The following is a 25,441-nucleotide window of genomic DNA, read 5'->3' as shown; positions in this document are numbered from 1 at the left end:
TGACACAGAATTTTTGGGCTGTGTTTTGGAAATTACCCTTGTAGTAGAAAAATCTGCAGGGCAGGGCAGAGCGACTGCTGCTGTGGTCTGTGCCCTGCTGTGGGCTGGCCTCTGCGCCCCACCACCTCCAACTAGCGCTCTTCAGAGATGACTGACAGCAGGGACAGGCTTTCCCAACTCGCTTCTCAGTAGCTTTCTAGGAACTGATCATTTGTTTTGAATAAAAACCTCTTGGTGGAGAGGGAACGGTGATGACTAAGTCCTAGGAGTCCTTCCTCACTGAGCAGGCTCGTCTACAGGGACTGGCTCCACAGCCAAGCCAAGTGGTGTGGCTTCAAGTGGTAAAGTCTGGCTCAAGGGGGCTCTTGCCCCTGAATTTGGAAGGGAACTACAGGCTGGTAGTAGTCAGGGTGACTTGAGCCGACACGACCGGCAGCAAGCCTTCCTGTAGTACCAGTGAGAGCACAGCTTCACCTTCAGCACCAGCACGCAGTTGGCCGTCGCTTTGTCTTCACAGTCTTCTTCTGGGGAGCAGAAGCATCCACAGAAAGGGTTACAAAGGGAGATGTGCTTCCCCCAGTTGAGAGCTGGAGGAGTAAAGGGCTCCCAGGGCTTCTCTCCCTCCCTCCCTGCCCTCCTGGCCTCACCTGGTGCCTCTGTGGGGCACGGCTGGAGCTGGCACGTCTGCCTGGCTTCTGGTTTGGAAGCAGGGTCGCAGCCCTGAGCCAACGCTTCCCCCTGGTAGCACTTTACCTCGCGCAGCCGCACACCAGCACCGCACGTCTTGCTGCACTGTGGAGATTGAGGGAAGGGATCGTGAGAGGCAGGTTTTTATTTTTCTGTAGGTCCCGAGTTCTTTCTTCCAGCAAGGCCTCCCTTTGGAGACTATTCTTGAGGAGACTTGGGTCAGATCCCACACTGATCTCAGATTTAGCTCCCCTTTGGTTGCTGGAGGAGAGCCTCTGGAAGCTGGGGCAGGGCGAGGGAGGAGTTTGCTTTCTGCTTTTTAATGCAGATCGGAGTTGGTTTTGCTTTGAACACTGATGCTATGATCGACGATGGACAAAATGGATGCTGTGAGTCAGCCCCAGCTTTGCCTACCCCCATTCCCTAAATGCTCACTAGTGAAAATCAAGGGAAGGACAGAACATTGAGTCCTGGCAGAGGAGACATGGCTGTAATGCCTGCAGTGCAGTGCATGCTCTTGCCTGAGGCCATAACCCACATGCTCTCCAGCTCCTGTGTGCCAGTCTCTCCCTCTGCTGCCTGGTCTGCTAAATGAGAGAGCTCGCAGTCCTGTCCAGTCCTACCAGAGCCCTCAGCAGATCAGGATGCTAGAAATCCTCAGTGCAGGTTGTACACCATCAACCAGGGTTATGAGGCCTCATCTCCCCCTTCCCCACCTCCCTGAGCCCTACCTGCGACCAGGAGGTAGTAAACCATGTCGAACACGGCCTCTTGAAACAGGCAGCTTGCTCCTCAGGCTTCTGGGAGGCTTCACAGCGCTTCTCAGGGTACTCCCTGTACACCCCATTCTCCAAGCCTGCGCACAAGATGACCCTGGTCTTCATCCCTCGCCCACAGCTGGCATCACACTGGGAAAGAAAACATAACAGATGATGCTCCTTGGCTGTACAGCTTCAGGTAAGATGGCATCCTGCTCAGAAGCAAGGTGCTTAATGTGTGCTAACACCAGTCTGATGGGGGTAGTCACAGGAGCAACAGCTGCCTGCAAGGGAGCTGAATTTCTTGGGGAGCAGGGACAGGAGCTGGTTGTCTGTGTATAATCCATCCACGGGGGATGCTGAACTGAGCTTGGCTGGCCTGAGAGCAGCTACCACAAGGGACCTGGAAGAGTCAAGGTAAGACTACAAAAGGCTGTTTCTGTCTTATTTTATGTACCTCTATGTCCTCAAAGACCGTGTAGCATATTTGTGCAGCAACCTGTATCTTGGAACACTGACAAGCAGTGTGTGGGCCAAGGGGATCAAACTGGTGCACTACAGGAGAGCTGCATGGAGAAGTACCTGAGCTCAGCCCAAAGCCATGCAGGCATAGGTGGGAGGGCTCAGCTTCTCAGGGCAACACCAAGAGAAGCAGGCAGTAGGAGGCAGGATCTGATTCTAGTTCTGCTCTGCTCCCTGATGCCCACAACAGCAGTTGCCAGCTTGAGATTTCACTGCTTTGTGCCTGTCTTCACCATGCCAGGGCCAGCACAGCTGGCTTGCATCCCTCCTGAGTCATCCTGTGAACAGCTCACCCACAGCTGATCAGCTGAGAGAACAGAGCAAAGATGCTGGCACAGGCAAAGGTGGGGAGCCCAGCTGGCCTTTCAGGGTTCAGGTCAGTTTAATCATCAGGGCATAACTGAAAAATTGTACCGCAGCATTGTATGTGACCCACACCATGGGCCAGAGCAGGAAAGGGTGACAGGACTGCCACAGGTCCCCAGGTTTAACCAGTTTCTGCTCATTAACTAGTGCTGGAGGGACACAGCTGAACGCAGTCAACAACTAGGAAGGCTACAAAAAGGAGAACAGAGGCTTAGCTGTGGTTGGAGGGGGAGGGAGAGCTTGGTTGTTTCTCTGACCTTCTTCCTTAATGCTCTGTGAATCCCTATTTTTCTCAAGACTTTACAAGGTCAAACCCCACAAGTGAGTCAATGTGTTCCTTCTGGATGCTCTGGGATTTGGACCAGCTTGTCATGGGAAGCCCAAAGCCCCTTGACCAACAGAGAGGGAGTAGGCTGGTGAGAACGATGGCTGGATAGAATGAGGCATCTGGGCCGTGTTCACTTGACTCTGAGTCCTGAGGCAAGTAAGCGTTCTTGGGCTGGATGTGACTTCCAGGGCAGGGACTTGGGCTGTGGTCCAGGCTTACCTCTGGCTATTATTAATCAGAGAACCAGTTGTTTTTTCTGGGGCTTTCTCTCTGGTGGTGGGACCAAAATCTTGGGGAGGTGAGTGCAGATTCTGGACAGAGCTCTGCTGAGGTGCCTGTAGCGGCCAGCTGGGAGCCAGAGGTGGGAGAGGAGGTGGATTTCCTTAGGACATTGCTGCCCTCCAATGGAGGTCCCTGGGAAGGCAGCAAGTGCCACAAACCTTGAGGTACTGGGGGGACAAACTGGGGCGTTTCCCAAAGAGGGAAGGAGCTCTTTGTGGAAGGAGCTATGACAAGGGTACAGTTCTGCCAAGGGAGCCAGGCACCCACCAGCTCCTGTGGGATGTGGGGTGGGAAGGAGAGCTGAGGACACGGGGCTGGGCTGGGCTTTACCTGGTCCCACTCCTGCTCCACCCAGTGCGCAGGGCAGTTCTTGTCTCCACACGGGTGGACAGCCAGGGGCTTGGCGGCTGGGTCACACTGGGCGTCAGAGATCACCTTGCCCTCCAGGTTGCGACACGCGACGAAGCGGCTCATGCGTCCCTCACCACAGGCACCTGAGCACTTGGAGGAACAGAGGGCATTTAGATACAGCAGGAAGGTTGAGGGGCCACCATCAGTGGTTTGCTGGGGGTCTTGAGCCTGGAGCCTAGGCTTGCATTTGGGGCTGTGTGGCACTCGACCCCAAGGGTCTTTAGAGGTACATCTGGTCAGGGGGGTCCATTCTTCAGGTGCCAGGAGGTTCCCAAATTATTAAAGAGCTCCCCTCAGACTTTACCAAAGCTTACAGCACGGAGAGGCAAAAATGCAGATTATCACTGATTCTCTAGCCTCTGCCAGACGAAAGCCAGCAGACCAGCAGTGTGACTGCCTGTCTGCCCTCTCCTGCCAGCCCTGTACACCCAGTGTCAGGGGAGGGAGCAACAGTCCCTCTGGACTCACCGGGCCCCAGTCGGAAGCAGTCCAGCGGCGGTCGCAGGGGGGTCCTGAGCACGCCTTCTCACTGCTGGGCTTGCGGGACTCGTCGCAGAGGGGTGCTTCCACCGAGCAGCGCACCTCCCGCTTCATCGTCCCCTGGGTGCCGCACCGGGCTGAACACTGCAACAACACAGAGCCACCCCCTGGGCTCAGAAGCAGAGCACAAGAGGGACAAGCAGAGGTGTTTTCCTCCTGCTGCGGACGGGGGAAGGGCCCCGGCAGGGGAAGAGAAAAGGGGGTAAAGGCAGTACTTGCTTCCACAGGGCACAGTTGGGCAGGGCTTCCTCAGTACTCACCAGAAGGAAGCGCCAAACATTTGTCATTTTCCTCCAGGCCCCTGCCCATCCTCAGATGCAAAGCTCCCCTGCTGCCTACCTCAGACCACTCGGAGAGCTCCCACTGAGGCCCACAGGCCTTGTTCTTGCAGGCTTTCCTCTCCATGGGCCTGGCCAGCCCAGCTGACTCACAGAGGTCATCATAAACGGAGCTGTCAAAGCCCGGAGCCAGCATCTTCCAGCAGCGCACGGTGCGGTACTGGTAGCCCTCGCCGCAGGTCCTGGAGCATTCGCTCCACCGGCTGGTCTCCCACCTCCACGAGCACCGGGAGAGAAAGCACAAAGGAAAACCCAGGTAAGGGGACCAAGGGACAGAGGATGGCTGGGGAGTGCTTGTGTTCCTGGGACTCCCTGACCCAGTAACTGCTGTTGTGAATCTGCTGATCACGTAGATGTTGGTGTTAAGGGGGTCTGGTCTTGAAAGACAGCTTTGTGCTTAGCAGGTAATTTAGACACAACAAATTCCTTCCCTTTTTTGTGCACATGAAGGTATGTGGGTTTAGCTATTTAAGCACAACTTCCGGCCCCGAAATGGCTGCCGAGCCAAAAATAATCCTCACTAAGATGTGTAGTACCCACGGACCGTTCATGTTGTTCCCACTCACCTAGGCTGGCAGTCCCTGCCTGTGCAAAATTCGTGAGTAGGTTCTGGTCGGGTCAGGGCATCACAGTATGTTTCATCCACTTCCACTCCATCGTACCGGACACACATCGCATAGGAGGCACTGATACCTGCTGGACAATTAAGATCCTCTCTTGGTCAGGCTCTACCAGATGCAAAAGTCTCCCTCAACTATGATTAAATTATTGAAGACCGTTCACTGCCTCTGAAACTCTACCTGCAATTTTAAAAATACCAGTGTTTTCTCCATCAGCAGCCAAAAAGGACCTCCCTCGCACGATCAGTTGCCTAGGAAAGGCTTGAACTGATAAAAGGCTCCAAACAAAAATCAGCCAGATGCTCTGGATGGCTCCGTTTCTCTCCCCAGACTCCTCTGAGGGCTGTCATCCTAACCTCCCATCCTGGGAAGGAAAACTGACGCCAAAACTCATCCTACAAAGTACGGAAATTCACGATTGCACCACTGATTACAAGAGTCAATCACTTCAAGATGCCACTCTAAGACCAATGGCATTGCAATAATATCCTGGTTTTCCACCAAAATGCATCTGCCCTCTCTAGATACCATAAAAAGAGGGAACCAAATGGCAAAGAAATTGGGGGCCAGTGTGTGAATTCCAATTAAAGGAAGTTACCGGGATGAACCCGTCTTGAAAATAAGGATCAGGTCTTCACCTACCTGAAGTGCACGTGGAGCTGCAGGGGGCATAAGCTGAGACCTTCCAGCGATACATGTCAGCCAAGCTGATATCATCGTGGCCCACGGGGCTCATGTTAAACTCATTGCTGCAAAGAGAGGAGGTGGCATGAGATAAAGATGAAAATTGCTGCAAACATGAAATGTATTAAATTTCCTCCTTACTTTCTTTGAAAATGGGATGAAACCCATTGTTCCTGCTCTCCATCACCATCTCCCCCCACCTTGGACAAGATGCCCCAATGACAAGCAGAGAGTGCAAAACCTTGATCCACCTCCTGTATTCAACTAGCAAGGCTGTGAATAACCACAGCACTGCAGGTCCTTCAGAACCTATTTAAATGGATCCCTTTGAGGCAGGAGGACACAAAATAGGTTCTGGAAGCTCTGTGTCAGACCAGGAGCTACGCCAACCAGTCTTTTGGGGGACACACCATTGCTCAAGGATCTCCAACAGCTGCCATGGAGAGACACTGGAGAACGGGGACATCAAGGACAGTGGTGAGACTACCAGAGGATTGGTTCAACCCTCCCTCCCCAGCTAACCACGCTCCTGTTTTGCCCAGGAAACCAAGTGCCACCTTTCAGCGCCAGGGGCTTGCAGAGGCTCTGCCTGGCTGAAGTCCGCGGTTGTGCTGGCACCTAACAGAGGGCTCTCCACAGATGCCATCACGCTGTAGTTGCTTGCTTCCCCCTGACTCCCAGCATATGCCTCCACCTTCAAGTCCTCCAGTGAGTTCTTACGGGACGGTGCTTTGTGGAGGCCCTGCAGCCACCGGGCAGCCGTCTGGGTCCATAGTCCTGCTGTGGAGTTCCTCTGGGCCAGCCTGGCTGCCAGGTGCTGCAGCTCCCTACAGAAGGCAGTGTTGTGCAGGTCTCGGTGACACAGCCGCCTGAAGAGACGAAGCCTGGAGGACGCTGCGTGGCTGTTCTCCGAGAGCTCTGATCTCCTCGTGCTGTAGGGTACAGCTGTGCTGATGGAAATCTGATTGAATCTGAGGGCTGGAGTAGAAACGGGGACGCTTTAACTGTCTTGTATGACTTAGACTTCAACACATGGCTTAGGTGTCTAGTAAGGGGAAAAAAAGTATTTGGCCTTAAAATCATAAGGTGCCAGCATGGTGCACCCAACAGGCTTTAATTGCCCTGACCAGCCTCACATGGCATCCCCACACGCTCTCTGTCCACGGCCCAGGAGCTCCATTTAAGCTCAGTCTGGCCTCACCTATGTTGTAGGTGAGTTTTGCTCCTAGTTCTGTTCCTGAATTGTTTGGCTTTCCCAGATCAACCTCAGCTTTGCTCCCCTTCCCTTAAGGAGCAACCAGCCCTTACTGCTCCCTGACAGTCTCCACCCCTGCTATTAACCATCCTTCTCTTCTGGCTGCCCCAATGGGAAAGCCACTCTAGATTTCAAGTAAGCCAATAAGGAACATCCACTTTCAATGAATGCAGACTTGCAAGAGAAAGAAAAATAAATCAACCAACCCAATTCTGTTTCTCCACCGATTGCTGCTGCTTCGTCCTCCTCTTCCTCTCCTGCTGTGTTTGCATGGTAGACCTGTCTTATCTGGAAGTCATACTTCTCCTTTTCTTCACCTTGTTCCCAGACCCAGCCCCGAGGCTGACTGGTGGAGTTGGTCTGGAAGAAGTGTGGATGGCTGAAGCCTAAATCTGCATGCCTTTCTCTTAGGGGAAGCTGTTCACTGGTGTCATCTGGTGGCAGGGAGAGCCATGTGGCATTGGAGTCCTTGGCAGCCCTGGAGTTGGCTGGAGCAGGATAGTTCTGGCTGGTCTCTAGCAGGTGATGATAGCGAGGTCTGTCTACAGCAGGGGCTGCAGTTCGGAGAGGTGGTGGTGTCCGTGGTACAGTGTAGTCATAAGTTATATGTGGCATTTTCCCATTGAAGTTATAGTACTGGAGGAAACAGGGAAGAAAACAAAAACCATTTTATTTTAAGGGCATGTATTTCACAGAGACCTCTTCTAACCACGGCTACACTGTGACAGATGATAAGAGAGGAAAGCATCGTCACAAACCCAAGAGGAAACCCTGCAAGGCAGTACCTGGCTTCCTCAGCCACTGGCAATTGGGTTGGGAACAAGGTGAATATTCCATTTGCCTGGGGAGGCTCACAATTTTGGGACAGGCGAGACAGGAAGGCCTAAAATTAGCTCTTCGCTTACCATGGCGTTCAGAGACTGGTTAGTGGGCCCATGAGCTATGATATACTCCAGCCCATCTGAGTTCAGGCTCGAGGGCCGCCGGTACTTGAAAATCGTGCCAGCCACCCTGAAGTTCTGGGGGTTGTCAATGGCAGAGTTGCCGTTGAAGAAGAAATGCCCGGATTCATCAGCGAGTGCTTCAAAGAAGAGAAAAAAGAGACAAATATGATATTCCATACAGAGCACTGAGGCTGCACTGGCTCTAAGGAGAACAAATGGCTTGTGATTGAGAAAAGCCCTCTAGAAATCAAGGAGCTCAGGCCTCTCCAGCACTGATCTTCCACTTAGATCACTGGTGTTCTGTGCTTGGTGCTTTCACTTCTCTCTCCAACAAGAGCACAAATGTCTTTATAGCAGAGACTGTCCCCAGTGAGCTTGGTTTCCAAACATCCCTCCTGCCCCTGGTTGCTGGAGACGTGGTAGCCTTGGCTCTGTGCTACCCTGGAGCTCACAGATAGTTCTCCCACAGCAGGGGAGTCCTCCCACCTCCCAGGCAGCTGAACTGGCACCTCCACATTCCTCTGGATCCTCTGCTTACCCAGGATGTTTTCTGTCTTCCTGCGCTCAATGATGAGGATGTCCGTGGCACCGGCAGGGATGTTGGTGATGAACACATAACCTGAGGAGCAGGAACAGAATGGAGGTGAGGAAACCCTGAGGACGAAATAAAAAGGTGTACATAGACAAAGAAGTTTGTGGGATAAGTGTGCAAGTAGGACGGCAGAGCTACCCCTAGCAGGTCATTTAAGGACATAAACACATCACGCCAGGCTGTGAGCTCCAATCCTAGCTCCCCTCTGAAATCCCTTTACAGATGACCATTACAGGTCTCTAAGGCTCAATCTGACTACAGCTGGGTTTGTTAAAAAGGAATTGTACAAGTATAGCTGTGTGGCTTTAGGTGTATGCTCTCAAGCTTTCTGGCGAGAGCACAGAAAAAGCTTACTAGTGACTAACGTTAATGCTGAAGGGTGGAGGGAGAAGAGTGCAGGTCCCCTCAGCTCCTGACTCAACAGAATTTGTCTCAAGAGGAGCATAAAGATTGACCTTTAAATGGAGAGGAAGTGAGAAGGCTCTTAAAGTTGTGTGGGTTTGCCAGCTTGTCTTTCCTGATAGAAATTCATTATTTTTTTTCCTGCCCTGTAAGATTTTATGAGAGCTGGAACAGAATGCCAAGACTGTTTGTGTACTGCTAGAGAGGTCAGCACCATTACCCCAACCTGGAAAGGAGCCCAAGTGCTTCTCTGGTCTAGCATCCCAGTGGAGAATGAGGTAGGCTAGTGGAACTACAGCAATGTGAAATGACATTCTAAAACATCCTCAAACCACAGTTAATTACTAATGAGTATACCACAGTCTATTTCTTCTATGAGTGGAGGAATAGGCCATGAGGTGGCAGGAGATGAACCGTTAATCTCAGCCTCATTTCAGAGGGACTGTCCCTCAGCTGTGACAACCATAGGACTGGGGAAAGTTGGAGACTAAGTGCAGGCTGAAACAAATGCCATGACCCTCATCACAGGAACCTAAGCTTCCAGTGAACGCCTAGCACAAATAAAAGAAGATTCATTGACCTCTTCACATCGCCTGAGGTGGGGGAGATGCCAAAATCAATAAGAACAAATAGATCCCCAGCTGCTTCCTACAGTAAAGAGGTGAAGGGAAAACTTGCCGACCTAATATACAGCACATCAAAACCAATCTCCTCTGATTAAGCTAAAAGGATAAAATACAGGCATTTAAGCAGAGGTGGCGACACTCTTCAGCTCTTTCCACCAAGCAGCTGGGAAACTCCTACCCGCATTCAAGCCAGTCACCCTTCATGCCAGTTGGTGGTAAGAAGTAGCAGGTGAAGTCTCTGGACTGTGGTAGCAGGGAGTACCTATCTGTGAGATTGCCTTTCGGAAGCTGCCCGAGACACGGTGGCAAGTGCTGCCGTCCCCTCCACACACCCTGCATCTGTCCATCGTCCGGGGCGAATACAGGCTCCCATCGCACCCCACAGGCTGCAAAAAATAAAACAAGAAAAGGTTTTTGGGGGGGCAGGGTCTTTTCAAGGAAACGCTACCACATTATTTAGGTGAGGTTCTGGGTGTAGGTGTAGGGTAGCTTGGAGCAGGGTGGTGAATGAATGAATCTGACAGCAGCAGAAATTCACTGGTGCAAGTTGTGACCATTTACATTGTGCCCCTGAAGCTGGGACAGGGTTGTGTGTGTGTAGGTGAATGGAGCAAGATTTGGGTAAGCTGTTTCAGTTTGTTCTGTAGCTGTCTTTAAGCCAATCTTTTGCACTGTAATAGTGACATACAGCATCACCCTGCCGGAGATGCTGCATCAAAGGCAGGCCTACTTGAGGTTTTAAGACGCCTCAGTGTAACACTACACACACCCATCTTTCATCCTTGTTGCGTGCAGGAAAAATCAAATATAAGATTTTTCTTTTCAACTTGGATGACTCTGAAAGCAAACCTGCAATTCTAGTCTTCTGCGTACTGGCAGGAAAGTTCTGTTACTCAGTGGGAATGTGAATGTAATGTCCTTTGTGCTCTGTTCTAGTCCATAGGCATTCAAAAGGGAGCGTAATTATTCCTGCCAGGCCTTGGTTTCACTTCCCTGCTGGGGCCCTTGGCCTTGGAGGTTCCACCACACATTTATACTCCCCATTTCTGTGTTATTTCCTTCCAGAGCCTCACCTCACACTTCCCATTGATGCAGACTCCTTGATGGGTCCTGTCCTTGCAGGAGGTACCATCCTGTGCTCGGGCCATCAGCTGTCTCTCTCCGCTCCGAGTGGTGCACTGGAGGTCGCAGGGCTTGTTGGAGATGCTGGTGTAGTCATCTGAAGGGACAGAGGCAGAGCAAGGTGATCAGAGATGGGCAGTGAAGAAGGGGACTTTCCTCTTACCAATGCTGCTGGTTTGACATCACCTTTGATGTTCTTGCTTCTTGAGATGAGACCCCAAGGCTACAGATCTTCTGGCAGTAATGGGGTTGTGGTATGAGACTGCAGATGGGGACCAGGCCTGGCAGAAGTGCTTCTCAATGGCAAACCCTCTTCCTTGCCATACCCTCTCCCCTTTACAGTGCCATCCTTTGTGCCAGACAGGGGAATCTGCCTCAGCAGATTCCAGATCCCAGGCCACACATAAATACACAAGAGCAAAAAAGACCTGTAGGAGAAGCACCAACTGTACCGACCACGGCCAGCTACACCCCTTCCAGCTGAGCAACTGGAGCTAGAGGTACAGATGTTCTATGTTCCCTTGGCAGCTAATGGAAAGAAAAAAACAGGCAGGTCCAGAAAGACAGTCATGTCTCAGGGGAGCTGAATCTGGGCCTCAAGGGCCATCTGGCAAGCCACGTGAAGCAATTTATCTCCTCTGCGCAGGAAACGGATGGACATCCTGTTCAGAATAACCCACCACCAACCCAGTGGGAAGCACACCGGGTGACAGAGGCAGCCAAAATGGTAGTAGGCACGCAGGGAGTGAACAGCCACTCTGCCAGGATGTCTGCTGGTTAGCTGAGACACCTCAGAGAAGCCTGTGTCCTGTATGCCCGCCAGCGCTTGCTGACATAGGATCCAAAACAGGAGCAATGTGGTGAGAGAGAAGGCCTGGCTAGGCAGAGAGGTTCTGTGAAGAGACAGGGAATGATTTCTCCAAAGGAGGTAGCAGAGGAAAGCACTTCCAGACCAACGAGGAGCATCCATTCCTTGCCCCCTGTGTCCTTCTCCTGTGTCTGAGAAGATTCTGTAGGTGTTTTCTCACCCTGATCCTTTGTGTGAAGCTGTGAAAACCCACCTGGATAGAGGGGCATCCAGTGGTAGTAGCGCTTCCCAAAGGCTTTGGCATTGAAACTGGAGCACTGCTGCTGTTTGAAGCTTGCTGTGTTGGCTGGGCAGGGCTATGGAGGGAATAAACGTGATCAAAAGCTCCCTATGTTGCAGCCATGGCTGTGACAGCTGCTTGTCCCTGCTGCATCCTTGGAGGATGAAAATGCCCTGTCCACCCTGGAAGGAATCAGTGATGGACTCTGAGGTGCTATAATACAGGCAGAAGGGCCAGGCTTCCATCGCCTCAGATAGCTGTATTTAACAGTACTGCAAAATTTACTTACAGCAAAGGGAAAAGCATACTGGAAAAACTTCTTCCCTCCCCCCACCCCACAACAAATATATCTATAATCTAATCTATCTATCTATATCCTTTTCCCCCACCTTTCAGTCCCAGAGAGTAGAGCCCATCTCCCCCGTTTTCAGAGGCACGCTGCCCCAGGAGTGGACCATGCCTCTGACAGACCAGTTGCACCCTGACTGCTGGTGCTCTTGAAGCTCCAAGTGCAGACCCCTGCATCCCACATCCCCCAGTAAGAACCAGTCGGTGCTGGAAGTGGTTCTCACCTGCTGCTGGCACAGTTGGTAGCGTTTGGCTTGGCCAACACACATGGTGCTGTTTGTTCCCTGGGGCATCTGGAGCCTGCAAAGCAGAATGAGAATGCAGAAATGAGCTGGAGGTCCATGAAACACTAAGAAAGTGAGGATAACTGAGAAGTCAGGCCTGACTTAATGGGAAGAAGCCATGCTGGCATTTTATCAGAGCAAAGCTTTCTGTATCTATGCTAGCCAACATCTCTGAAATATATTTTCAGTGCTTTTAGGTGGAGTGTGATTTTAAACTACTCTCTTTTTGGGGCAGTTTGAGTGGACAGGGAGCAACTGACGTATTGCCACTGCTGTGCCCCTTCACCTCTGAGCTCCAGTAGGGTTGATCTGACAGAAGGGCAATAGACCAATAGATCCACCACTCCTGTGGAAGCACCCACGATTTGAAATGAGCAGGGGAATTGATTTCAGAATTCACTGAGCAGTAGACAGAGAGATGGCACCTCCCATGGGGAATGGACACCTTAAAAGATTAACAGGAGAGGTTTGGTACAGGTAATGGACAAAAAAAAACCATGAATTTCTCAGCAATTGACGCTTTAGCTCTGGCCAGCAACATTTGTCCAAGTTCTTGACGTGCAAATGCTGAAAAAGTTCTTGAAAGCTGGGAAGGTGTGGGGAGAAAGGCTAAGACTGCAGATTAAGGCACTGTGCTCTGGGTAAAGATCAGCAGCAGACAATGGGTTAACAGTACTGGGAACTTAGGGTGCACAGTAGCCATACTCAAGCTGGACTGCCTAGATGTACTGCAGCTATCCCTGCAGAGCTATGCTTTATACAGTGTAGGCAAAGCTTAAACTTGCACCACAAGGCTTCAAAATCGCCTTGCCTTTCAGCTGAAGCAGGGGCAGTCTGCAGACTCGGGCAAAAATTGTTTCATGGGGCACAGCTGGCTCACAAGCTGCTTTGCTTAATGCTGCAGCACCTTTTGGCTGGGTTTTATGTCAAGCAGAGGCAGAGACATTGGCAAGCCTTGTCAGTGGGGAGGCCGCATCCAGACGGACGGCATCTCAGCACATCTGGACCCTCACGATGCTGCCAACCAGCCCACATAAAAGAAGTTTCCTTCCGCAGGAGGCAGAGTAGGTGGGGGGCTCTTGTCTGAGCTTCCTGCGCTCTGGAGTGCATTCACGCAGAAGGGAAAGGGGCCGGGCAGCCCCTGCGGCTTGCTGTGCTGTGGGATGCTGGCTCTCATTAACAGCTCGGGAGAAGCAGGTTAGTGAGGTGCCCGAGGAGGAGGGCTTGGTGGCAAGGTGACCCACAGGGGACAGCTGGAGCTCCCCACAAACCTCGTTCAATCAGTGCCAGGGCTGTAGCAGCTGCAGGGGACAAACGGAGATGCTGTCAGGTGACAGCCAGATAAATGACAGGGGGAAAAAATCTTGCCAGCTCTGCAGGGAGTGAAAAGGGGAAATTGCTGAGGCATGGCTGAGCTGGCTGCTGCCAACCAAGTCCCCAGAAGGTGTCTGGGAATAAGGGCCAAAATCCTACGCACAGGAACTGGCTACGAGTCAGGGTTAGGTTGGTCAGAGCAGCCATGGAGAAGCAGGGTTTACGAAGGACAGGGGAGGAGGAGTAAAGCTGGTCTTCTCCAGCCCACAACCCTGTCATCTTCAAGTCTCCCCCAGGCCCCACAGCTTGCTCGCTGCCCACCTGCCTTCCTTTTTGAGGCCCTACAGAGCCCAAAACGTGGGTCGAGGCACCCCTCTGCCCCTTTAGGGCTGGCCAAGGGGTGCCGCAGGGACAAACGTACCTCTGCTGCAGGCAGTGCCTCTCCCGGGACATCACGCCTCCCCCACAGGACCGGGAGCAGGTGGACCAGGAGCTCCACTCTCCCCACCACTTGGTGACTTCTTCATCCCAGGGGCCAGCTCCATCAGCTGCCTCACTACTGTCCTGACAGAAACAGAGGATGGTTAGCTGGGGAACCCGGCGGCCCGCTGCCTCGGCCGGAGGGAGGCCTGACAGAGGCTGCACCCGCAGGATGCCTCTGGGACCGGCATGATGTGAAGAAGGGCTCTCAGGTGGGACATGTGGTGATAATCCCAGCTGCAGCCTGAGCCAAGGCCTCGTTCCTGAGTTGGATATGCCAGCAGATCGCAGCCCCAGCTGCCCAGCTGGCTCCGACGAGTGGTCAGGAGAGAGGAGAAAGGCTGTGGGGGGCTGGGGCAGGCATCTGTCCTCTGCTGGAGCTGCACCACAATGAATAAACTCCTCTTTGTGCATAAGTCGGCTCAGGTCCAAGCTCCTCACCCTGCAACCCTCACAAAAGTCATTTTCAAGAGTGCTTCAGAAGCAGAGCCCCTTGCAGTTATCCCATCTCACCACTGTGTTGCTGACCTCTCGCCACCAACCCCACAACGTGCTCCCCAGAGGGCTCTCCCCGACCCAGCATGCCTCGCCAGGGCTGATCCTTTAAATTTGGCAAACCTAAGCTCCTCTGGCCCCGACGAGGTCATTGCAGCAGGCTGCTGTTGGCTCTGCCTCTATAATTCCCAGCAGGTAAGTGACTCTTTGTTTTAGCAAGATTTTTTTCCTTGCGCTGTTCTCCCGTTCTGTGTCTGATGGCCTAAAAGCTCCTTGGGACTTTTGCAAACTAGCACATACAAGAACTAATTTGCTCTTTGCTGAAATACAACTGTGAATAGTGTTAAATGCAGCAATGAGTTTACCACAGGGCAGTGATTGGAAGTGATTTACCCAGCAGAAAACGCTGACAGTTTATCGGTATTAGCAGAAGAAAATGAATAATTTGTGCATGTGTAAGATCCGTTATGTTTAAGTAAAGGCACGGAGAAGCAGTATCAGTGCTACTCTTAGCAAAATGTGCAGGCTTGTGGCCGCAGCTGATAGTCCTGTCGAGAAGAACTGTTCTGCAGAAGCATAATTGATGGATGTGAAAGAAAACTCAGCAGAGTTTGCTCCTCGCTGAATGTGCTCTGTTCACTACTTTGGTTGACTGCCTCTTGGCTTGACGCTCTTTTATGGTGTAATAAAACCAAAGTGTTCTTCATCTTGTAGTGTAATTCCTGCCCGAGAATTTGCTGTTTCTACAGCATCTGCCAACAGAACATCCACTGGGCAGAGGAGATGCAGCTGTTTTTGTGCAAATGTTTTTAAGTTGTAACTTAGTATGTTTGAAGTGCGCATAGTGCCTCTTCTTGGCGATCATACGCCAGCCAGAGCATGTTGAAAATAACCTGCTCTGCTGCAAAAAAAAAAAAAGCACTACGTTACCTGATGCTTTACTCTTTGATGATTACAATAGCTAACTGTGAAAACAATACAAAATTCTTCGATGTACTTGGATGTCCTGGCTGGATTTGAGTTGTCTGACTGAGACTAAGAGCTGTGGCGAGCAGCAGAGTTGCTCAAGAGAAGAATTAAATTTAAAAGAAAGAAGCATGTTTTCAAAAGGACCTTTTTCTCTTCTGCCAAATGCTCATTTCAATCTGCGTCCTATGAGAATTTTTGTCTGAGTGCATATGATCAGACCACAAATGGAAATGCTGACTGTGTAGCTTCCAGAGTTACCCAGGACAGAAACTAAAGGTCTCTCACTGTAAGGTATTTTCAGTTCAAGTCTTTCCCTGACCCCTCCTACGCGCCTCTGTGATGAGCATCTCAAGGCCTGGGGAGGAAGAGCTCTTCACAATTGCAGGGAAGGAGAAGAACAGTGATTTATCTGTGTCTGTGTGGGGAGCTCAGTGCAAAGCAGCTTCTCCCGTAGCTGGGGTATTAATCAGAGCTGGCATCTTTCCATGTGGCTGAGTAGCTACAGAGTACCACGGGGCGCGAGCACTGCCCCGGGGGAAGGCATGTGGACCAGAAGCTGCAGGATTGACACAGTTTTTCCCCAAGTGGTAATAAAAATTGGTGTATTTGTAACCTACAAGATGGTCCTGCTCCACAGATCTTACAGTCCATATAGGTGAGATAGTACAGGGGGGAAACGAGCAAAGAGAAGTGAAATGCCCTGTTCTACTGACCTACCCTGGTATGAAAAAGATTTTGTGTGTTTAGAGTAAATGATCCACAGGCCCTGCTGCTCTCAAAAGCAAGACAAGCCACAGCTGCCTGCTGGATCCTCCTCTGGTCAGTGCCCTGCTTTCAGCTTGCTGGTGCTCACCTCCTCCTACCCACCTCGATCGCGGGCATGCCTTGGGCAGAGGCTCTTGCTGCAGCTCAAGCAGCGACAGCAGATTTGGAATAAAATGTGTTCCTCTATATCTGTAAGCCCCTTTGTACTCCCTGTTCCTGCTTCCTCCCCTCAGTGGAAGAATCAATCACACATTAAGTAGATTGATTTGGCTCTCAGGTTTTCCATGACCGAGCTCCCTTGCTGGTCCTTGCTCAGGAGCATTTATTTACTCGTGCAAGCAAGGACAATGCTGAGCTGTCGCCTTGGCCAGTGAGACTTACAGCATGACAGCATCTGAGTCCTAGGCCTGAAGATGTGGAGGGCAGACTCAGGTACTTAGAGCTGGGGCAGCTGGTTCTGATCTGTACTGAATTTACTCTATTGTCAGAAATAAATCTGCATTAACCATGACACACAAACAGCTCTTGTTTTCAATTAGAGATACTTGAATTTTCCAAATTTCCAGATAACAAATTAAGGGCTGTGGGATAGACTCCAGATTAGATAAGCTCCTAGCTTTAGTTTCCCAAGCTCCTGAGCAAATCCCACACTCTGTGGAGAAAGGAAAGTCAGATGGGCTTTAAAACAACTCTTTTGCACTGCCTAGTTGTGGGAGATGCTAAAGCTGCTCTAACTTGTGTCGTGCTGCGGAACCACCCATGGAGCAGGCTAGAAATGCTGGAGCAGGAGACAGGAGCAGGTCCAGTGTTTGCAAGGCTGGTTCTGCCTGGGTTTGGATGGGGGCTCTGCCCAAAGCAGGGAAGAGGATCAGGTACAATTCCTTAGGTGCTGCGAAATGTTAAGGCTAGAAATTACACCGGTAGCAAAGACAAACCATGCTCCAGCTCAGCCAGGTGCTCTCCACAAGAATTTCCCTCGAGGCACTTGTGGCTTGGCACAAGGTGATCACACAGCTGCAGCTCTTCCTCTCTGAGGCTAACCACGCTGTTTCTGTGCCTCACTGGACAGAGGCCGTGCAAACACGCAGGTGAAGCTTGCCCTCCTGTCCCCTCGCTGGGGGGGGACCAGAGCTTTAAAACCACAACCTGCTGTAATCTGAGGACCAAGGCGTGTAGTACAGCCTGCGTGGACTGGTGCAGGGGGGGACCAGGAGCACTCCGCTGTGAATTATGCACACAAATCTCATTCTAGCCCTCCTGCCCAGAGTGAAAAGATAAGGCAGGGTGGGGAACTCTTCCAGAGTAGAACATCTGTCTCCAGATTTGCCAATCAATGATGGAAACATCAGTCTCTAAGCCAGCACCACTGAAAGCTTTTTCTGTCTAACCAAAGACTCGGCAGCTGTTTCCCTTCTCCCCCCCATCGACACCAAACAAAGGCTGCCACAAACAAAATGCTGCAGCCCAGCGCAGGAGGGTGAGCCCAGGCTGACATCCTATCGGTTTTCCAGGCAGTCTTTCTGAAGAGCAGAAAGGGACAAAATAAATCCTCTAACAATTTTCTGCCGTGCGTCAGACCAGCTCTAAACTACAACGGGTTTCCCTGAAACCTGGGAATAATGGCAATGACTGTGTCACTGGCTTAGTCTCCCATATTGCGTATTGAATCTCGAGATTCATTAGTCTGTGTCTTGGGGGGAAAAAAAAGCTTTCTAGGAAGAGAGACAACAAACATCCCTGTTCAGCTTGCCTTAACAGAGGAGCTTGCAGAGGTATGCCCTTCTGTTGCAGCCTGACATGCCTTAAGGCCCTGACCACCACTGAAGGGCACAAGTAGCTGTTGTAAGCTCAGCCCTGTCAGAGCTTCTAAGACAACAAGAAACAGCAGCTGGAAATGAACTAAATTCCGAACAGACCTTTCCCGAGGTCATTAACTGCGTGTCCTCTACCAGAAATTTCCAGGATCCTTTACCTAAAGGCTTCTCTCTACAGCAAATTTTGCTACTTACTGAAATACTAAGTAGCTTTAGATGTCCTAATGCCTGGAACGGACGCCAGATTATTATCTTACACTCCTGGAAATGAATGGCCATGCTCAGCCCCCCTGGTCTGGGTTCCCTGTGTTGTGCTCTGATCAAAGCTGTGGCAATAAACTCTGCCGCAAGCCCTGAAAAAAAAAAGTGTTTGCAATTGTGCCCTGATGTTTTAACCAAAAAAATGGTGTTTGTGTAAAGCTATTTCTTATTCTGTCATTGTTTTAGCCTATTTGTGTAGAGCTGATAGTTTGTATGAGAGATTCAATGCTGGACGCAGATACAAAACTAGATTTTGCTTAGAAATATTTTAACAAGATACTACAGAAGGAATTTCCCATGATGGGAAAGTACCCAGAGGTAAAAATACAGAATAATTTTTATGGGATTAGGAAGAAGACCAATCTGGGGAAAAATGCTAAACTTGCGAAAGATGTGATATTGCAGCAGACAAGTAACAGAAATCTGGACGTATAATGAGGCACAGATGAGAAGCAAATTAGAAAGCTGGTAAACAGAAGCTAGCAAAGAACTATGAAGTACTGTTTATAATCCTGCCATGAAAGAAAGTTCACAGGCATGTCATTATAAAATACTTGATCCAAGTTAGTTAGGTCATTCCCTTCAAGTAGGAGACCACGCTTATTCCGGGACAGCCTAGTAAAATGGATGGAAATCTCTGAAGGGAAAGAAGGGAGCAATATGGGGTGTGCAGGACAGGTATCTCTATCACCAGTTTTTTTCAGAGGCATTGAATACACTGAGCCGAGACAGCTCCACACAGGGAGGAATTTGCTTATCTACGGATGGAGGCTTTCTATCGCATTCTCTGTATAACCCTGCTGTAGAAAACCAGAGAGCAAAAGCAATTGCAGGTTAATCCCTTAAAGATCGTTGTGCGCGCGGCCTGGCACGGAAGATACCGATCGAACGGCATGCAGCAATACCACCAGCCATGCCTGCAGCCAGCTTGCAGCGTACAATCTTTCATCTCTGCGGGGTCACCCGGAGCCACGGAGTCCTGGGTGTCCCCACGGGCGTCTGTACAAACACAACTGCTACAGACAGCAGGACCCTGAGCAGCCCAGGCTTGTGTACGCAGTCACGGACCTGAACAGACTCCTCCACGCCTAGATGAAGGATTTCACATCTGCTCAGCTTGACCCGGCTTGCTCTGCCTGAAGTTTCTGTCTGGCTGAGCCCTACAGTGAGGGGGTAAGCAGCGCAGGCGGTGAATGCACGTGGAAGTAAAAGCGCAGTGGAAGCGAGACACCGCCTGAGCTTAAAACGAGGACAACCCCAGCTCAGGAGGCTCTGCTGGACAAAGCTGGGTGACCCGCAGTAAAGCTGCGGTGCCTATTGCTGTGCATAAGATAGCTTGTGCGAGATTGCTTCACCTCACCGTGGCTTTGTCTGGGGAAGGAAAAAAAACACTCACAACCCTTTTTCCTTCTGTCAGCAGAGCAGGATCTCTCTTGCACAGAGCGACCTGGCCAGGAAGCTCGCACATGAAGCCACAGGGTGTGTGGTGACCCCTGCAAGCGGGGGACTCAGCCGGTGCCCTGAGAAGAGGAGTCTGGCCTCCTGGCCACAGGGGAAGGAAGGGGAAGGGGAAAGGGGAAAGGGAAAGGTCTCACTGAGGGGGCGCCAGGCTGGAGGGACAAGGGGAGCGCCGGGCTCTGGCTCCCGCACACGCACCTTAGGGGATAAAGGTGTCCCTAAACCCGCACCCGCGGCTGCGGGAGGCAGAGCGGTGAGCAGAACCCCCGTTTTCATCCCCGCACGGCTGTCACCTCCCCGCCAGGCACGGAGGCGAGCGGCGAGGCCCCGCAGCCCCCCGGGGACCCTCCTCGCCCCGCCGGCCTTTTGTTGGCGGCGCCCGGCTCCAGACGGGGGCTGAGGGGGGCGCGGAGCCGGGCAGGGCGGGCGCTGAGGGGAAGGGCGAGGGGAGAGCGGGGGGGAGGCTCCGCCGCCGCTTACCTTAGCGCCGAGGGGGGCGGCGGCGCGGAGGAGGAGGAGGAGGAAGAGGAGGAGGCGGCGGGGAGCGGCGGCCATGCCGCGCTGCTGCTGCTGCTGCCGCGGAGGAGGCGGCGCGGCGGCGGCCCACCAGCGGCCGTGGCAGGAGCCGCCGGGGCGCGGGCCGGCATGGCTGAGGGAGTTAATGACTTTACAACCTGCCGGGCGGCCGGCAGCGGCCCGCGGCCGCCGGGGGAGGGAGGGATGAAGGGGGGGGGGGGAACGGCGCTCGGAGCTGCCGGGGGCGGGGAGCGGGGCACGGCGGGGCCGGGCCGCCCCGGGGCTCAGCCCCGTCCCCGTCCCTGTCCCGCCCCGCCGCCGTCCTCCTGAGGAGAGGGCGCCGGGAGAGCCCCTCCGGCGCGATCCCCCCGCCGGAGGAAGGTGGAGGGAGGCGGCGGACACGAGGAGGAGAGCGGCGACCCCGGCCTGGGGCTGAGGGCCGGGGGTGCAGGCTCAGCCTGGCCCCCGCGGGGAGCGGGGTTTGCTCTGGGCGAGCCCCCTCCTTGCTCCGGCCCCCTGGGGTCGCGGAGGTGCCAGCAGCTCGGCCCCAAAAGCTGCTGGGGGGGACGAGGGTGGGCACCGTGCTGTGGGGTACAGCGGGACACGCACCCTCCGGTTTTGGTCCTTTATCCTGTAAAGCTGGGGGAGATTCTGCTCGCTAGACTGTCGTGGTTTGGGTTTCGCTGTTTCAGCGGAAGGGAAAGCTGATAGGTGTATATGGCAACCTGAGCGAGTCGTGGTTCATCGGAGGACAAAAGTCTCACTGCCTTGCTTGCTGCTTTTTCTCCTCCAGCTCCCCGTCAGCGGTCACAGAACGAGCCCGCTGCAGCCTGCCCGCGCCACCCTGCTCTGCACGAGGCCTTCTCAGAGGAAGCAATGAAACCCCCGTAAGCAATCTGGGTCATTCCAGACTAAGGAAGTCTGTTGATGCCAGTCTTTCAGGCACTGCTCTCGGGCTGACGTGCTGAGATAGTCAACTGTGCAAGTTAAAAGGAAGGAAATGGCTAAAAAGCTTCCTGGCACCTTCCCCGCTCCCTGCTGGATCCCCCCGCTGTGCCTGTGATCACGGCGCAGCCATTGCAGGACGCCCTGCTCCGTCTGTGCCCACACGCCTTGGGGCAGGGCACCAGGTGTCCCCAGCCTGCGGCAGGCGTCCAGGCAGCCGTGGCTTCTGCCTGCCAGATGTGCTGCGGTCGGCGTGGGTAGGTGATGCGAGTCCTCCACACCTCTCCCCCACCCAGGGCTTCGGCCTCTCAGTGGAGGGAGGGGAGAGGAAGGATGGAGGGGTGGCAGCAGGGGGGAGCAACGCGGGGCTCCTGATCAAAGCCATCTGCTAGCAGGCAGGGGGCAAAGGGAGGAGGAGGGCAACGTGCTTCTGACCCATCCACAGAAAACAAGGGAGAGGAGTGTTGTGAAATAATGTAGTTTCTCCATGAGCTGCCTTCCACAAAGGCTTCAGAGTTGATTCTTGGTTTTCGTGCCCTGCTGCAGCCCTGTATAATGCTCCTCTTGAGGCAGCTTCTGCCTCGAAGATAAGCAAAGCTGTGGGGAGGTGCAGAGGTGGGGGAGAGGCTGCGGGTAAGAAGAAAAGGGAGGCCAGCTCCGGTTGAGTGAGGGTGCTGGGTGCTGTGCTGCTCTCACACAACCTGTGCTGTGTCTGATCTTCAGCCCCTCTCACCACCAGCAGCTGAGCTGCAGCCCCAGGAAGGGCAGGAAGCAGAAGGGGGCTGTTGAGTAACATTTGGTACAGAGAGGATTTGGGGAGGGGGAATTGCATGTGAGGCATTACCAGAGCATGACAGAGCAAATCCAGGTGAACTGCAATGCTCTCCCCTGCAGGGCCCCTCAGTGCCTGTCCTGACCTTTCGTGCTAGTCCTGCTGTCAACCCACACATGCATCTCCTGAGCCTCTTCTGGTCACAGGGGTGAGGCAAATGTGATGTGAAATGCAGCTAGATAGCATTAAAATGCTGCTTGCAGTTTTAGGTCCCGAGTTTTAAGCAGTGTGGTTGTTTTCTTAATGTTTGTGGATGATTTTGAATACTCTCAGTCAATGTGGAAGCAAGAGTGTGGAATGTAAAGGTTTCCCCACAGTCCTGGGACACTCCAGATAATTATTGTAGGGAAGGATTTGATGATGCCATTAAATAGATTAATACATTTAAATGCTTGCCAATAAAACCATCACCAGCTACCAAAACCAACGTCCGGTTGCATAAGTGTTTGTAATCCTCCTCTACTGATCTTTTTTTCATACTGTCTTACTTAGTCTGTAAAGTTGCCACTTGGTGACTGGGCTGACTGGTTCTGCTGTGGACTGTATTACATGCAGCCCTGCTACGTGTGAGCAGCCTGATCCCTGCATGTGCAGCAGCCCTTTCTGGTTTTACATTCCCTACGTGACAGCCCTGCCACGAGTGGCTTTTCCCCATGTTTCATTGTAGGTGCCAGGCATGTTCAGATGCATGGGCTGCTTGCAGGGGACTGATTTGCCCTTATCCCTTGCCTTCTGGGAGTTGCCTAGGATTTCAACCTTATGTTCATTAATTATAGAGGCTGAGTGTTTAGAAGAATGCATGCAAGACTTTGGTCTGGAGTGTAAAGGGGTGTCTTTGGACACCCCTTTGTTTGTGTGTGTGTGTTTTCTTCCCTGTCCTCAGACATTCGTCTCCCATTGACCAAGCAGCTGGAGGGAGCCTGGCTTTGGTAGCAGTCTTTCCTGCTTTTCTGCAACATCCTGATGTGCAGGAGGATGTTGTGCTGGGTTTGTGGTCTGTCCCACTGGCCACACAGTTCCAGCAATTTGCCTGGCTGTACCTGGTGCTTGCACCAGCACAGATTCCCTTTCCTGTCCCCAGAGCAGAACTTTGTTCTTCCTTTGAGAAGGAGCCTGTGTGGTCCAAGGCTCCTCTCTGCAGACAAGCTCTGACTATGGAAATGGGGGGGGTCCTTCCTTCTACAGCTCCAGGAGTTCATCCCCTTCAACACAGAGAAAAGAGTGGCTTCATTCAGCTTAATCTTGAAAATGTGGGAAGAGGCAGAGCACCATGATCTGGAACTGTTTCCTGGAGGCAGCTGAGTGGTCCTGGGTTGCTGGGGCACAGGAAGGAGCAGGCCTCCAAGGAGGGGAGGCTGTTTCCACCTCCCATTTTGAAGCATGCTGCTGCCTGTGCTTTGGCCCTGAGGATTGTCAGCTCTCAAGTGCCCTCACCAGGGATCTGCAGAGCCCTCTCCTCGGAGCGAGATGCTAATGGCAGGGAGAGGCCAGCGAGGGGCTTCTTGGTGCTTTGCCCCTTCCCTGTGCTGGGAGCGCTGGGAGAGCTGAGGTCGCTGCCCATCGCCCCTCATCCTGCCTTCTTTCAGCTTCAGTCTGTGCTGGTGCAGAGGGGTGAAAAGAGATGTGGCAGGGTGTGCCTGTCTCAAGGGCTGGGATGCTGCAGGCAGAGCAGGGGCCTTTAAGCACTGGGGATGATATGTTTATGGCAGCGGCACGCTCACACGTATAATCAGTGCTGTGGCGGAGCAGTCCAGCCTGGCCTTCCAGAACTGGTTTTGCCCCTAAGCTGAGCAGCTGTGTAATCTTCAAGGTAATTTTTAGGTTTGCTGAGAGCATTGTTGCAGCATATGGTTCCCTGCAGAATTAGAGCTGCAGGGGGAGCTTCCGCCCTCCCCTGCTTCCCTTCGAAAACACGGCTGCGTCCTGCTTCAGATGGGGCTCAGTGCAGGGATCCACTACCTCTCACCTTGAAGATCACGGTGTCCTGCAACCCCAAGCTCCTCTCTTGGCACAAACAATTGTGGCAGGTAATTTTGCGTGTATTACAGCTGTGTTTTTACCAACGCATTGTCAGACTTCGGTGTCACCATGACCAAAGGACATGCAAACATGATTTCCATCATGAAAGGAGGAAAGACTCATTCAGGAATTTGTCTTTTTTTTTTTTTTTTCCTTCCTGGTGGAACAGTCCCTGCTAGTGATAGGAGATAAAATAGAGATAGTGGGGGGGGGGGGAGGGGGGGATGCATTTTTTTTAGTAGGCCAAATAGAAAAAGAATGATTTATTCATTCTTCTGTAGATTAGGAATCAAAAAAATCATAAAAATTTAGTACTAGCATTGACGTAGCAGCAGGCAACTGATGAGCTCCAGCCTAAACTGTGGCCTTGCAGTGCTTGAGCAGTGTGCATGCATGCAGGGAGATGTGCTTCGGGACAGGGGATGAACACAGCGTGCAGGGGAGAGATGAAGGGAGGAAGGGAGATGAAGGAAGGAGCTGCCCTTGGCACAGGGAAATGTGGTGCCCAGGAGGAATAAATTGTTTTACCGTGTCCTGCTCCATCCTGGTCCAGCACTGAGCAGTTGCAGCAGACAGGGTGGGAAGAGGAAAGCTTTCCCTCCCCCGGAGCTGTTGTGGGTGCGTCTGGCTGCGGCCTGCATCCCTGGTGTCACCTGGTGGTGTCCCTCGCGCTGTCACCCTGCCCTAGGGAAGCACCCACCTCCTGCTGCTCAAGTTGTGGTGTTTCTGAATGAACTTTAGTCCAGAAATGAGATGGTTACCCAAATCCCTGTGTGGGATAAACCAGCTGAGGGCCTTGCTGAGGTCGTCCCCCCCCTCAAACTGACCCCAGGGCACAGGGGGCTCTCGCTTGGTATGCATTAAAGAGCCTTTCTCTGTGCTGCTGCAGATTTAGCCCTCAAGTTACAACAGTAGGAACCATTCTTGCTCTCAGTTCAACCTTTCCTTGCATCAGGTGCAAGGATGATTGTGCTGTTTACCAACACACAACATGATGAGCATGACATCCGGGGGGGAAAAAACATACAAAAACAATGCACCCTTCCAGATAGAGCTGCTCTTGGAAAGCATTTGGCTGCTCTGTTCAGGTGACTTCTGAATTCAGAGGCAAGACTGAAAAAAGCTCCCTCTGTTTAAACTGGAGCCAGGCAAAATAATTCAGCGTAAATGTTAAAATTTGGGTGTGCTGAGGTGTTGTGAAATTGTGTGGAACAGACTTTTTTCCCCACCATGAATACAGTGGAAGGGTGTTGAAATGAGATATATTTGCTGCCTAAACTTTTTCAGTTGTCAGTGGGTTTATTTAATTATTATCATTAAATATTATGCAAACTTCAGTATGTTTCAGCTGGGGTTGCACTCGGCAGCTGAATCTA

At 52.3% G+C, this 25,441-nt stretch overlaps 1 protein-coding gene across 1 annotated transcript; it reads right to left on the bottom strand.

The window, feature by feature from the left end:
- Positions 1-181: 181 nt before the first annotated feature.
- On the bottom strand, positions 182-20,275 carry LOC118243414 (ADAMTS-like protein 2; the record flags this gene model as incomplete). Its single annotated transcript, XM_050712289.1, has 18 exons — positions 182-524; positions 648-792; positions 1,419-1,595; positions 3,274-3,444; positions 3,823-3,978; positions 4,234-4,447; positions 4,799-4,928; positions 5,495-5,601; positions 6,094-6,514; positions 6,998-7,427; positions 7,697-7,872; positions 8,274-8,354; positions 9,618-9,741; positions 10,429-10,574; positions 11,539-11,641; positions 12,138-12,213; positions 13,933-14,075; positions 20,234-20,275. Coding segments are annotated over 18 exons (2,961 nt in total), but the record flags the coding sequence as incomplete, so codon positions are not given.
- Between the last annotated feature and the right edge of the window lie 5,166 nt (positions 20,276-25,441).

The sequence above is a fragment of the Cygnus atratus genome, chromosome 8 (genome assembly GCF_013377495.2).
Source record: "Cygnus atratus isolate AKBS03 ecotype Queensland, Australia chromosome 8, CAtr_DNAZoo_HiC_assembly, whole genome shotgun sequence".
NCBI classification, from domain to species: Eukaryota; Metazoa; Chordata; class Aves; order Anseriformes; family Anatidae; genus Cygnus; species Cygnus atratus.
This window is presented reverse-complemented; position numbering and strand designations above follow the sequence as displayed.